A 15055-nucleotide genomic window follows, 5' to 3' on the forward strand; every position below is an offset into this window, starting at 1 on the left:
AAAATCATAAAAAGATTATAATTCATTGACTTAATAGTCTTGAGTTTAAACGAGGACAAAAACAATGCGTTTCACAGTGTAAATTTAATTGTAATGAATAACGACAACGCTAAACAAATAGTCCTTATAGAACTGTGTGTTAAATGATGATAGAGCAAATCTTTTCCGTTAGCACCAATTATCAATTATCAATTTAGTGCGGTGCAGTGTAATTGGAAATTACCATGAGAAGACATTTTAATCAGAAAAAATGTCTTGGGACTGTACTGTGGCCAGACAGATAATTTGGAAGTCACTTTATACTTTTATAGGCCAAAAAGATGATTCGATCGCAATTGTATAAATATTTGGTGAGAAGTTGTAACGAAAACTAACCGTAAAACTCGTTATAAATATTATTCAAAATAAATAACACGGTGCTAATTAAAAATCAATTAACAAGGCATTGAAGACGTTAATAATAAGATATTATTATGATAAAAAGCACTGTTCATGTATAATAATAGACACGGTGTACAACATCATTATACGCAGCTAAAACAGTCGCATCTCTGTAAAAGTTAAAATTTGCCTGATGACCTGGGTTACTTTGACATGTCAATATTAAAAGTTGGCGAACAAATAGATCGGTATGTCATAGCGTGGTCATCCGGAGTTGATGGACGGCGGAAGGAATGTTGAAGTTGCGGGGTAATGTGGACTGTCATCCACTTCAATAATCGGATATCCAGATTTTTATTGTTTTGTCATTTTCAAGACTTCCACTTGCAATGATGTTCTTCGTTGGATGGCATCCTGCGGAAACGAAACCGTTTAAGTAGAAGACATTATAAGACATTATCGTGAAAACTATATTAAGAAAGGGGCATGGATGGTTGGTCGCTAAAAGGCGACCACCCTAAATCTGAAACTGTAAGCATTGTATGACAACTGACAAGCTACATTTAACATGAAATCAATTGTTTGTCTACTCGTTGAAATGTAAAATTAAAATATTGCAAATAATAAATGAGTTAATTACTCTAATTATTTAGTTAACGAGTCTAATTACCTGTACAGAGAACAACATCAGTGTGACCCTCCAGTTTCTGTACGATCTCCTTGGTCTGCAAGTTCCAGATATAAACCATGTTATCCTCACTTCCACACACTATCCACTTACCTGAACATATCATTTGTTATTTAAGTTACTTAAGTACTTTTAACGTTACATTTAAGTTATTGAGTCACTTAGTTACTTTAGTAATCAGGCACTTTAGCAGTTAAATTGGAAGTCAGAATATTTTTTTCGTCACGGATAATTCAATCTTCAATTGGGACTTGGTTACAAATATAGCTTAATTTCTATTAGTTCTCAGATCTTGTCATATAAATTATAATACCAATTAATTAATTAGCTATACCAATTAATCAAAAATCTATCAACTCCATCAACTGACCTCCAGTGACACTGAAGTTAGCGAATATACAGTATTTCGAGTTCTTGTGTCCCGTATAGGTCTTCAGACACTTCCCCTTGCTGTAGTCCCAGAGTTTCAGCGTGTTGTCCAGTGTTGCTGCCAGTATGTATTTACCTGCACAGGTTATTAGTGACTAATTACAGTAGGCCTAGGTATTTACAAGTTATTAGTGACTTATTCCTCGTTAAATTAATTAGTAACTCAGACTAAGAATCAGTAGCAGTAGCAAATGATTTTGTTACTTTGTAAATAATTGATTCGAAAACAGTGAGCTACGTAACGTAAGGTTTAATAGCTCAATTGAATTAAAAATACCTTTAACTCATCTACGGCTTTCTGGCTATATTTACAAAATAACTGGATGGCTAACTAATTTACCGTTAGGTGAGAATTTAACGAAGGAGACTGGTGGGTTATCATCGTCTATCAGAGTTTTTAAACACTGTCCACTGGCTGTGTCCCAGATACGACTGAAAGTTAGAGAGATTATAATATTATCTAAAAAAAGATGGAAATTTCTTTAAGTTTATTCCCAAAACGTTTATTTCAAGTGAACCTGCTATACTTGTTTTATTAAAATTTAGAACGTTAAAACACAAAAGTAAAAAGTAGGAATACGACCAAATTACAATCCACATTATCAAATTCTGGCGTTTTCGTGGCATCGAAATTTTAAGCGGTGGTATCCCATAAATTGGGACTGACGTAATGAAACGTAACCAGCAGGTTTAGAACCAATCGTAAATGTAACTTTAAATAACTCAAAATAACTCAAAATAACTTTAAACAACTTTAGATAACTTAAAATAACTTAAAATAACTTAAAATAACTTAAAATAACTCAAAATAACTCAAAATAACTTAAAATAACTTAAAATAACTCAAAATAACTTAAAATAACTTAAAATAACTTAAAATAGCTCACCAAAGACCATCGTAACTGCTGGATACGATGAGACTTCCGTCTCTGTTAAAGTTGACAGCAGATACAGGGTCCGAGTGGGCGGGGAGAGTTTTCAGACATTTGCCGTTCCTAACATCCCATATACGGACACTCTCGTCAAACTGGAATATTGGTTACTGGTAACTGGAATATTGATTACTGGTAACTGGAATATTGGTAACTGGTAACTGGAATATTGGTTACTGGTAACTGGGATATTGGTTACTGGTAACTGGAATATTGGTTACTAGGTACTGGTCATGGTTATAAGTTGAATGGTGTTCTGTCTTTGAGCAAATTTGCTGCATAGGTCACCTGGCGTCAGGCAAGGTGCTAGGTCCTAGAACAAAGCACACACTTTAACTGTCCCTGTCCCCATATTGGCTAGCCTTCCCGAAAAACCAATTATCCCAAGGAGACTCCAACAGTGTGAACAAAGGTGAACGATAAGGCGATTGTACCAGAACAATTGGGAAATTAGAAAGAACGTGTGATTGTTCAAGTCGTGTAAATCGTGTGGATATTAGCTGCATCTGATGCGATGTACTCTAGTTCTAATATCTTCTATTGGCTTGGTAAAACTTGGACAAATTATAAAAAGAAGTAATAATGGAAAAGGTATAATTTTATATAACTTATAAAAAGAAGTAATAATGGAAAAGGTAAAGAAGTAATAATGGAAAAGGTAAAATGTTGATTAATAAATTTCTCTGTGACAGGAGCTTTAACTGAAACTATCAAGTTATTTAATTTACAGTAGTCACTAGTCACTTCTAGCACTGGAAGCATTAAAATATTCTAAAATTCTCATCGATACTACTATTTAAATTTAATCTACAATGAGGTTGATCTTGTATCCGGTTAATTCCTACTTATTGAGGTAATAAAGATCTTGATATTTCAACTAGGATGGAATGATATAATTTACAACAAAACCTGAGTTTAAAACATTCATTTATAAACAGCCCTTTTTTCTTGGCCAAAAAATTATCATTTTTAGAAATTTCAATTGCAAGCGCGGTTTGAACAGAAACCCCGTTATTTTAAAACACAAAACAACATAATCAAAACTTACACTTCCTGATACGATGAGATTTGACTGAGGGTTAAAGTTGCAGCAGAACACGTAATTACCATGACCTTTCAGTGTCTTCAAACACTTTCCCTGCAGAACAATAATATTACATTAGCAACTCGTCACATCATGATGCAATAAACACTGTATCATACCCACGCCTTTATAGTTTACATGTGATTAACAATATGGTGCGAGAGTCAATAGTTCAACAGCTAACGTGTAGTAAAGTAGTAAGAATAATGTGATGAGATAGTTGAAAAGATCAAGCAGGTGGATGAAAGGTATAGAATTAAAATCAAATCACGATTTACTGCGGCTATTTCCTTTCTCCCAGGTAAAATACCGTGGGAAATAGTTGTTTTTTATGCGTCTTTAAGTGAAGATAGCGAAGATACAACATATTACTTAAAATTAGAGTTATCAATATTATTCTAGCGCTTTAAGTCACAGTTCTTAAGCTGCGGCAGCAAAAATATACACTGTATCTCCTGTAATCTGAAGCCAACTTAGCAGTTAGCATCCTCAAACCACAACGAACTAACGCGAACGAAGTGATAGTTTGAGAGTAGAACAAGTCTGACCATTAGTCATTATATCATACTAAGGCAAAAGACAAACAGGAGAGTAGATGCATTAAATGTAGATGCATTAAATGTTTTAAATACTTACAGTTGAGAAGTCCCATATTTTTAGAGTCTTATCATCTGAGGCACTGACCAACAGTTTGCTGTCGTGTGACCATGCTACGTCTGATATACCCTGTTAATAATATTAGTCAATTAGTTAATCACTTAATTAAACAATTAATTAATAACTTTAAAATCATGACAAATCGTTCTTATCGACGTAAGCTAAAATTAGCCCTCTAAAGCTGTAAGTAGTAAACTATAGCAAAATGCAATGTTTTAGTAAAACCTACCATCTTTTGCCCTTAATCCTTATATGTACTAGTAAACTGTAATGATTTACTAAAACCTACCATCTTATGCCCGGTGATGGTCCGCTCTATCTTCGCATCCTCCGCGCTCCATATCTTCACTGTTTTATCAGCAGAGGAACTAGCTATCCAGTTACCATCAACAGAGAACTTGACAGAGGAAACTGCTTTAGTGTGTCCTGAGAAAACAGATGAAAGTTTAACGAAATGCAACTCCTCAACCGCATACAATTACGGAAAACAGGGGGTAAATCGACAACATGTTTTAAGAATACTAGAGCAAAGCTTACTGGTAATAATATAACAAAACTTGAAAATTAACAGATAATTTAAATTAACAGACTCGCAATTTTCACCCTCACAATCTGAAATAAAGGGCCCTAAAACGTAACGAACAACCTCCCTGTCAGCCCCGACATACATAGTACACTACAATACATAACAATACGTGCAATGTGCATTAACTGCTTGAAGGAATGGCCGGTGGAAATGTACAGAGTTAAGTGAGGTCCTGCGCTGAGAGTGATGTGTAAAGTAGTTGACTATCATGTAGTGCAGTACACATCAGTATAGTGCATTAGTAATATAGTGCATTAGTATATAGTGCATTACAGTTACACTAATGCGGTGAATTACACTAGTACTAGTACACAGTGAATTACACTAGAAAACATTGAAATGTGAGAAGGTATTCTCGAGTTGCTCGATGACACGTGTCAGGGAGAACAGTACAAGTTGTAAACAAAGGATGAATGCCACAACTTTTACTCAGAGAGCTGGTGAAAATAGCGGCATATTGAATAACAAGTATCAAATGCGGTATCTAGATGGGTAGTTTCACATATGTTTACATCAAAATGATTAATTGGATAATTACTGATTATAATTGATCAATTAATTAGCTCATTACTTACCAGTTAGGGTGTATTTGAGAGTGTAGTTTGGTTTCTGTGCGGCTTTGGGAGGCCCGGCAGATATTCCATTGCTTGCAGAGGTTGGGGGAGGGGGTGGTGCAGCTTCTGTCATAGCTTTATCAATTAATCTATTATAGAATCACAATGATTAACAAATTATGGGTCTGTTAATCTTAATTAAGCTTTTCAAAGGGGGCACGGTAAAAATTTATAAAAAACTGAGATGTGCTGTATTTTTATATATTTTATATACTGAAACAGGAATTTATTAAAGTTGCAATATTTAAATAGCCAAGGAAATTGATAAATAAGCCACACTTTAACAACAAATTTCCTTATGGCTATAAAATTATATAAACATTTTTATATAATTATAATACAAAATAACTTGAAACTCTAGACCAGAAGAAACAATCTTCTGTCATTCTTAGAATATTAGTTAGCATAAACTGGTCACACAACCATTTCTGAGATCAACATTGAACTGAACAGAGTGTTTGCTACCACCATGGTTATCATGGTTACCAAGGTTACCATGGTTACCATGGTTACTCCCCTCTTCCACAATGTATCTGGGGTTAGCCTGGCTAGTAAGTTTCAGTCTCCTAGTAACCAGCTTACCCCACGAAAAAGGCAGGATATTCTCACTCTGTCTGATTGGTGGATGCCAGGATATGAGGAGGGAACAGTAAGGTTTTATATTAAGTAGTTTAGGTACTATCTTGTCACGTGTGGTGTGCTTATCGTGACTCCAGTAGAAGGATAAGATGTTATCAACTATAACAATATCAGTGTAGTCAGGGTTCTGTTTAAACTGTTTCTCAACTGAGTCCAGCACTGACAACAGATCATGTAGACCACAACATTGTGACAGAGCCAGTCGCTGTAACACACTGTCACACTGTGACACACTGTCACACTCTGGGTGGGAAGCTGCAAGGAGATTTTGGAATTTATGCGGAGTAACCCCTCTATCACAATCAATGTAAACAACACGTGAAGAGGGATTTTTGACAAGAAAGTCCAGTGTAACAGAACACAGCACAGAGGTAGCACCTGTCACGTGTCCTCCAGACAATTCTAATACTTCTCCTTTGTGCAGGGTTGGAAGTAGAGTGCTCTCAAAATTGTTAGTTACCTTCTTTCTGGTGCATCTTCTTAGTAAGTCTTGGTATGATTCTCCGCTACTTTCCATCGTTACTACTAAAATTACGAGAAGAATATTTTCATTTTTATATAGTTTTTTAATAGGTTTAACTACCGTTCTATCAAAAAAAATTTTTGTTTTCTGATGTTTTACAAAGTCGTTTTGATCGGAATAAGTGTATGAACATTCCTTACACTTCTTAGGTTTTTTCTCTGCTATAAATTTGATCTCTAACAAGTAATTATTTCCTATTATAAGTATCCCACGAACATTTTTTATTTTTAATTGGTTAGATTGGGGTCTTGAATGGGGGTATCCAATGGTGAAAAATGCTGAAAAATGGTAAATGATTTTTATAGAGAATCGGGTTTCCAAATTGTAAAATTTCACCATTATTCGCCATTTTCATCATTTTTCGATGAATATATTTGTTGGATACAAAGAAACAATTAAACATGTGTTTCATTAAATTTAAAGTAAGTCTAGGTTTTACAATTCGGAAACTCGATTCACCAAAACTATCAATCACCATTTTTTCAAACTAGTGAACACTGAACATGGTGAGTAATGTACATCAAAATTGGTTACTTTTAGTGAACATGGCAAGTAAGATACAAGAATCATAATGTATTATCTAAAAACATGCACATTATTTCCTGTTTGAATATTCCCATTTTATAATTTACCCATTGATCCTCATTCAAAGTTTTCCAGATAATAAAAGTGGAATCGAAGTATGTAACTAAAGACGATTGGTGTAGGTTGCAAAGTTGAGAAGAGTAATTATGTGATGGTTGTAGAAGATATCGTTGACATGGAGGTAATACTCGTGAAAATATTGCCCTCTAAGTTGAGAAATAGATGGGCACAAGGGCACTGTCTTAGAAAATCCGAGACGGTCTCTTCTTCGTGGTCACACATCGGACATGCACTGGTGCTAGATTTGCAGATGGTACGAAGGTGTTTGTTTAACCCCAGTGTCCGGTGATAAGGTGCAATGTAGTTCTGTATTTCTGACTAAGTAGTATGAATTCTCATTATATGTCTAGTAAGATAAACTTGGCGAGTAGGATACATCGAAACTAGTAACTTTTGGTGAATATGCATATGGCGAGAAAGGTACATCAAAACTGGTAACTTTTGTCTGTTAGTGAATTTAGCGAGTAAGGTACATCAAAACTGGTAACTTTTGTTGATCATGATGAGTAAGGTACATCGGAACTGGTAATTTTTTGTGAACATGGCGAGTAAGATACATCAAATCTATTAACTTTTGGTGATCATGGTGAGAAAAGTACAACAAATCGAGTTACTTTTGGTGATCATGGTGAGAAAAGTACAATACATCTAGTAACTTTTAGTGGTCATGATGAGAAAAGTACACCAAAACTGGTTACTTATAGTGAACATGGCGATTAAGGTTCATAAAAACTGAGCTCTTGGTACACATTTAATATTTCAATTTGATACTTTGAAAATAAAAAACTAAAATGGTGACAAATTGTGCAAAATGGCGAATGAATTTTATGGTTTTTTATGGTGAATCAGATTTGCAAATTGTAAAATTTCACCATTTTTCACCATTGTTCACCATTCGATATAACAGCAATTTGGGATGGTTTACATTTACATTATTAACTTTCCTGCGAATAGTTTTTAAGCCTCATAAATTGTAGCTGAGTGATCATAAGCAGTCAATGACAACAGGAAATTAATATTTTGTCACTTCAATTTCAATGTAAGTAGCAAATAAAATCAAATTGAGTTAATCTTAAAACAAACAAGAAATAAAGCTCTCACAGTGAAAAATTGCAAAATATTTCTGAGCTATACAGTACTGATCTTATTGACATTTGACCACTATGTTTTCTCTTTCTCTCTATGGTAGCGCAATCTCTAGGCATAACTACACCTGCCATTGAAATATTATTACTTATTAATAAAACTAATTTACATTTGACCCACTTAAGTTTACTCTGTTCCTAGATCAGTATAAGAAATAATATTTTTAATCATTGATGATTCAGTTGGAGATTAGAGATTTAGAAACTGATTGAAAATGTAATATAATTGTCTTGCATTGGTGTTCCTATACTGAACAAAGTTATAAGACTGTTCAAAGCTACACTAACAACCCAATTTTCATATATTTGTAGAGTAGTAGACCACAAACTCGTTAAAGTTTCTCCATCATTTTGTCGCACTCATCCAACATGGACTGTATAAATAAAACTGTGCTCTTCTTCAAGCTTCTGATACCTTCATCTGACGATTGCTGGAACAAATAATGTGGGGATTGAGTAAATGGCATCGAAATAAGTTGTCACATAAATAATGTTGCAGAAGTTCTATCAGACTAGACCCAAATATGTAATATTTTGTAAATGATATATAATATCCCTGGCCTCATTTATGCAGATGCCTTGCTAGGCTGATACTAGGCTGAGAACCTTAATATTATTTTCAAAGTGTAAGAAAGGAAGAAAAAAGTAATTTTGACAATTTATAAAAACAGACTTACCAAAGAGTCTAAAAATTCCAAATGTTTCATAGACTGCTCCACACAACCAATACACTGTTTATGAATCTTACTGAGAGCTTCAGCTTTTAAGTCATCTGGCATGTACCCCTGGAGAAATAAAAATTCTATTGACATGTTTTCTTTGCTACGGATAAATTAAATGAGAGGGTTGCTATGTCGGCTGCATGTCAGACATGAAAGGGAGTTGATAAATCAGGTCAGAAAGTAGAGCATAGTTTAAGAGTTGCTTAGCAGATTACTGATTAAAAGTTGCCATCTTTGTTTGCTCTTTAGCAAATGGTGAAATATGTCTACTATTGGGTTCACAATTAATGAACAAATTTGTAACTTACATACATTCTTTATGCCTTGTAATTGTCCATCCAGGTCAGTCACTTTAACTTTAATTTGTTCTGCATCAGTCTTTACCTTATGGGGGAATAAACGATCTCACAAAAGATTCATTTGGTTCATAAATTAAATATGTAACTCTCATACATTATCCAATGGATACAATTTAAATTTAAATAATTTAGATTTGTATGATTTGAAGAAATATTGGATTTGTAATTGATTGCACGATGAAGTTAATTTCCAAAAATACTATACCTTATTAATTTTCAGGATTAAAGCATCATTTTGAGGATTGTCCTGGCGGCCAAGAAGCATGATTTTGCTGCCTGATGATACACCCAGTGCAGGAAGCCCAAACCCACCAATTGCGATTTGCTTTCCTGTTTAAACAAACAATTTCAATCATTAACTACATATTAAAGACATTTATAAACATCCTATTTTATGAAGTCATAATATTGCTCAAACTGGACTCTTGCATATTATATTTTGTAGCAATCAATTATGAAAAAAATTAGCACAACCCACAAAGTAGACCATCCTTAATTTTGATAATTAAATATCATAATATAACATGTATCGTGATTTACTAAATCAGTTTACCTTTGTGAATCAGTTTCTGTCGGGACAATGGAACACCTGTAACAGCTTCAATCTTGGTTGACAAATCTTCACTGGTTGGACATGAGTCTCGAATTGAAATCTGATGTTTTTTAGCACCATGAGAAACGGTCACTTTGTACATAGTTAACAGCTTTACTTGGCTGAGATTTTTTTGTGATTAATGTTAATTTAATTGCGAAAAGATTTCAGTAATGAACAATTAACGATCAAAATATAGTTGAAATGAATAACTTAAATAACAAGCCCCCTTGTACCTGGGCTCTTGAAGTGACACTAGTCATGGTTTAGAATGAGAACCTAAAAGTATTAATTAGGATTATCTTGAAACCTTGTATTCTGTTTGACGATCTGTTTGACTTGAGCGAGTTGCATCAGTGTTAAGGATTGACATTATTGAATTGTACATTTGCAGAATAGCAGACTACAAATCCAAGAGTAAGCAGTGGCGTAACGACCGCCTCTGCAGCCCCAGCCACACAGGGGGGATACACCTCAGGTGGTCTAAGCAACTAGCAAAAATGTGTGTTTTATTTGATAATTTAATTATTTTAAGAGATGAGCAGATGGCTTTGAACTAAACTTCAAATCAGGGAGCAGAATTAGGGGGTAGTTGCATAACAAACGGCCCTATAAACTCTGCTATGCAGGAAGGGCGCCATTTGATATCAAATTCTGACCAGAGATCGACCGTAATCGCGGTCCCAGCCAAAATAAAAATTTTACCAGGATTTTACTTACCTTACTTTACGTTGTTAAGCTGCAAGGCAGCAAGGTTATCTATGAAAACCACCCTTTATCTTTTACTTCGGACAACCATGGCCGGCACCAGCACTTACAGGAACCCGAAGGATTGATAACTAAGGCCAGCGACGGTTAAGGTGTTATACCACACTTTCTTCGCCCATGCGCATGGCTCCTCTGTATAGATCATGTACAGCTCCTCATTTAACCCTCACACACGATTTCTTGAGCATTCGGCTGAGTAGACCGGGATTTTTTTTAAATTGATCAATCCTGGTCCCGGCTATTTACAAATTCTTATTCCAATGAAACAAAAAGTTTTCAAAATTTCGTTACGCTACTGACTTCCGGTAAGTAGCGTAACGTTGCGACCCCCCCCCCCCCCCCCCCTCACTGAAAAATCGCCCCCCTGTTGGCGCCCACCTCCCTAAAATTGGACAAATTAGATGATTTTAGATGATACGCCTGTAAAATCTCTAAAAAAGTGTATTTCTAGAGCAAAACACACAGTTTTTCTAGTACCGTAGTTCACATAGCCATGTGTATACACGTACTGCGTGACGCGCTTGTTTCACAAGTTAAATCCTTTGCCGCCTTCGGCACGGCGGTCGCGCGCTACTGCAAGCGAGAGGGCTCTAGCTCTGGTTAGAGCAAGTACCGTAGTTAAGTTTTACAAAATAGTCCCACATAGTAGTAAAAGTAGCCAATTCAATTTGTTGGCTCTGCAAATTAATATCTAAATCTGATATTCTTACTATACTACCACTTTTTATCCCTCTTTCTTCTCTAAGAGCAATAATTGTTGTTCTTAATGAGTCAAATCTTATTCTTTTCCTGATAAAAGTTATAGCTTCACTGTATCTTTGACCTGATTTTCTAGACATTCTATCAGCTAACTTTTTGAAGAACGTATTTGCTTTTCTTCCCATTCCACCTGTTGTTGATAGGACTACCGGTGTAAATGTTCCAAGTTCCAATTCGACAATCTTTTTGTTGTACGGTACATGTTTTTCTTTTGTCTCTCATGGCTAGTGTACATACTCATTGGAGATCCAAGAGCCTTCTTGGAAGGACCTTGAGCATGAAATACTCTTACATGTCTAAAAATACCCTTTCCAATGGGTTCCATACACTCCTAGCACTAGCTCCATCTGCTTTGTTGGCCCCTTTAGGAAGTTCTCTCCCATTGACAGGGATAAAAGAAGTTTGGTGGTAACATCTTTACAGCCAGCAGTTTTTAATGTTTTTAATTGTTTAGTACTTTTTGTTGATTTTATTGATCGCTGGATTTTTTAAATCAATGTGTGTAGTTTTTAGTCAATAAATGATTTTGATAACTGTGCAAGTGGCGATTGAAATTAAACCTTGGCCTTTCTATGTAAATTTTTAAGGGGCGGTGATACTCGAAAAATGTTTTGAATTTGTTCCAAATACAAAATCGTGATCGACGAGTCCAACTCGGCGCGCGTTTTGGTAGGTTATAAACCTACAATGTACAAGCAAATTGATGCATGTAGATTTTTAGTTGTAAAAGGGCCCTTGAGACATGTGAGTTTTTAAATCAAAGTCTTGCCCGCGCCGCGCAATTTTCGAAACTAGACCATTTCTGAAATGAAATATTTATATCCCATTCACAATTCATATGATTAACTAACAACACAAAAACGTGGTCAACCGTGTCAAAGCGGCCGATCGTAAATAATGTGAGCAAATGTGTAAATATGAAAAAAGTATAACTCAATCATCAATATAAGGCAAAACAAAATTAAAATACTTATAAGAACATTTTATATATTTATAAAAAACCAAAAATTTCGAGGGGTAAATTATTTTGAATCAATTAAAGCAAGTAAACATGATTTTCTTAATTTTTAATTTGTTTAATTGTTAATGCACCCATTCATGCTGAGTCACGCCGCGCATAAATAATATTACATTAAACTACTAGCTTAAAACGATTGACAAAATCGAGCGCTATAACATAATCTTATTTTCCTGCAATAATATGTGTTGAGTGTCCCAAAAAGTATGTTTTAGTAAGCCAGCTAGTGATTCAAACTGATATTTGTTACATAACACTGATGTATGTGTACTGACTGGTGTCTTTCCAAGCTTTAAAAGATTATGATAGAATCCTTTTTACTACTTCAACTCTCAATCAAGGTTTTCCTGAACATATTCGACTGAGATGACTGCAGAAGCTTTCATAAACTAATAATTCCACAAATAACCTCTGACATTCATGGCACCAGTGGAGCTCCTGCAATTTGGCAATTGCAAATTATTAAAGCCACCGCTACAGCCTTATCCACACCCGAGGAGATCCTTACGAAACCATGTGTTGACTTGAGCTGGAGGACATACAGAAATTCTACTTAGTATTTCTTTTAGGCTTTACTAAATTGTGTATCATTATCAAGGTAGACTTTAGTACACAAACATAAGTGTGCTTATAAACAGTGTCAATAAACGTTGTACGATTTATGATTCGTTTTACGATTTACTGGAAAGGATGGAAACCCCAATACATGTAGCTGAGAGTTGAGACACCTAACAGCCGGTCGCGGTTGACCGACTAACCAAAACCACCAGACCTGATAGTTAAAAACTGTGACGAAACCCTTGAGAAGTTAAAGGCTTACAACCATAATAGTCCATAAAAGACGTATGCAAAGATTTAAAAGGTTGTGATCCCCGTAAAAGTACACATACATTGGAGTAGTTTTTAAAACATACCAAATTGCTATTTAATTTGATTCGATAAGGCTAATAAACCGCTTTGTTTTTAACGATATGTCATTCTTCCCAGTTTCATTCCATTCAGTGTAAGTAGTTCGAGAGTGAAGAAGTGAGTTTTTGACATGTTCGTTTTTGTCTATGGAACTCTGAAAAAAGGTTTTCCTAACAGTTACTGCCTTGCTGATGTCAAGTTTGTCGGAGAGGCACAGACTGTTGACAAGTACCCACTTATTGTTGCCTCGAGATTCAATATTCCTTTTCTTCTTGGAACAAAAGGTGTTGGAAATCGAATTATCGGAGAAGTGTACGACGTAACAGACTGTCAGCTGAAGGTTCTAGATACTTTAGAAGGGTATCCTGGTTTTTACAATCGTATTGAAATACCTATAGAACTAGCTATTGATTCCAAAGTGATAAGCTGTTCTACGTATGTGCTGGATAGGTACAAGGATTCTCTATTGCAATGCAAAATGCTGAAAAGTTATTCTCAAGATTCAAGCAGGCAGTACATCAAACCCTGTGACAGATCTACTCAAAGTTCCGGCCACCGAGAAGATGTGATGGATTATTCAAAATGATTTTTTAATTATTTTCTTTTTTGCATGACAAAAAAAAGGAAAGTTAATGTTACAACATCTCTACTATAATTCAGAGAATTATTTCTGATGTTGTACGACCGCCCACGTGCAAATTAGATGAAAAATAGGAGTTTAGGTAACAACCAAAAGGTTCCATAGCAACGGTGTTTTAATGCACACATGCACGTGCAAAGATTGTTTAAACGTCATTTTGATCGGTTTTGTGGTAATTTCGTTGTTTTTAAAGTGTTTTATATTTAAATCGGCTGTATCTTCAGTTGAGATGGATATTTTTTGATGCGATTAAAACTTTATTTCAAAGAATAGCTTCGTCCCTGTTACCACGGGCTATCTAGTTTAGTCAATAAAATCATTCTTTTCAAAATATCTTTATGTTTGCCAGGTGACAGGTCCATTCTAGCTCATTCAAATTGATCAATTTGAGGTCTTCAGAGGTAAGTTCTTGGCCATTGTCACTCAGATTTGTACCATTTTAATTGATTACCACTTTAATTTACTAATTTAATTATACTTTTAAGGGTGTCTAACTTTTGTTTTATTATAGTGAGACAATAACCATTACTGAAATTATCTGCGTACATTGTTTGTTAGTGATAAAATAAAAGAAAGGTGCTGTGCAAATAGCATGGCAGGTTAAAACTTAAACTTAGAGCCTGTACATTGCATTGAATTGACAATGTAGTAGTAGGCCCTATGGGAATTTTCAGATTGATTTGATAGGGACCTCACTTACACCTATGAAGGTGTATTTTTGAGAGGCGTAGAATTCACTAAATTCGGTCATGAAATGATTAGACTGAGTTTCCCTGGTTAGAATCTCCAAATATAGGCCAAAACCCCATTTTGAGCAATTTAATTTTAATTTTGTTTAGTAGGAAGTCATAGAAATGTGAGTGAGAGATGATACAATCCTGAAACTGATTCTCTGATCAGTTCAAAATATCTTAACTGCAATGGAGAGGAGCCCCATCTTCTATAACCCAAGATTCAAGAGCTAG

The 15055-nt window shown here is 35.0% G+C and overlaps 3 protein-coding genes across 3 annotated transcripts in view; all 3 read right to left on the reverse strand.

Moving 5' to 3' along the window:
* LOC134822081 (1-phosphatidylinositol 4,5-bisphosphate phosphodiesterase beta-4-like) overlaps positions 1-15055 on the reverse strand; it is an 858242-nt gene that overhangs the window by 245739 nt on the left and 597448 nt on the right. The gene's annotated exons all lie outside the window — the stretch shown is intronic.
* Positions 380-5461, reverse strand: LOC134822088 (WD repeat-containing protein 5-like). The gene is made up of 9 exons (XM_063832963.1): positions 5333-5461; positions 4461-4597; positions 4151-4240; positions 3479-3568; positions 2386-2525; positions 1839-1930; positions 1440-1574; positions 1052-1162; positions 380-795 (listed from the first exon to the last, which is right to left on the reverse strand). Exons 1-9 carry the CDS (start codon positions 5442-5444, stop codon positions 713-715), a joined length of 990 nt encoding a protein of 329 aa, XP_063689033.1. The 5' UTR covers positions 5445-5461; the 3' UTR covers positions 380-712.
* Positions 8240-10124, reverse strand: LOC134822092 (BAG family molecular chaperone regulator 1-like). The gene is made up of 5 exons (XM_063832968.1): positions 9958-10124; positions 9610-9734; positions 9358-9429; positions 9001-9108; positions 8240-8754 (listed from the first exon to the last, which is right to left on the reverse strand). Exons 1-5 carry the CDS (start codon positions 10097-10099, stop codon positions 8656-8658), a joined length of 546 nt encoding a protein of 181 aa, XP_063689038.1. The 5' UTR covers positions 10100-10124; the 3' UTR covers positions 8240-8655.

This window comes from Bolinopsis microptera, chromosome 10, assembly GCF_026151205.1.
Source record: "Bolinopsis microptera isolate Bmic1 chromosome 10, MBARI_Bmic_1.0, whole genome shotgun sequence".
Classification (NCBI taxonomy): Eukaryota; Metazoa; Ctenophora; class Tentaculata; order Lobata; family Bolinopsidae; genus Bolinopsis; species Bolinopsis microptera.

Excerpts from the sequence above, each read along its gene's own strand:
- LOC134822088 (XM_063832963.1), bottom strand. The coding sequence starts at position 5,444 with ATGACAGAAGCTGCACCACCCCCTCCCCCAACCTCTGCAAGCAATGGA. Across the intron at positions 3,569-4,150 it reads AAATATGGGACTTCTCAACT|GGAAAGTGTTTGAAGACACT; the intron begins GTAAGTATTTAA and ends ATTGTTCTGCAG. Across the intron at positions 1,575-1,838 it reads CGTTAAATTCTCACCTAACG|GTAAATACATACTGGCAGCA; the intron begins GTAAATTAGTTA and ends TAACCTGTGCAG.
- LOC134822092 (XM_063832968.1), bottom strand. The coding sequence starts at position 10,099 with ATGTACAAAGTGACCGTTTCTCATGGTGCTAAAAAACATCAGATTTCA. Across the intron at positions 9,109-9,357 it reads AATTACAAGGCATAAAGAAT|GGGTACATGCCAGATGACTT; the intron begins GTATGTAAGTTA and ends TTATTTCTCCAG. Across the intron at positions 8,755-9,000 it reads TGGAATTTTTAGACTCTTTG|CAATCGTCAGATGAAGGTAT; the intron begins GTAAGTCTGTTT and ends TATTTGTTCCAG.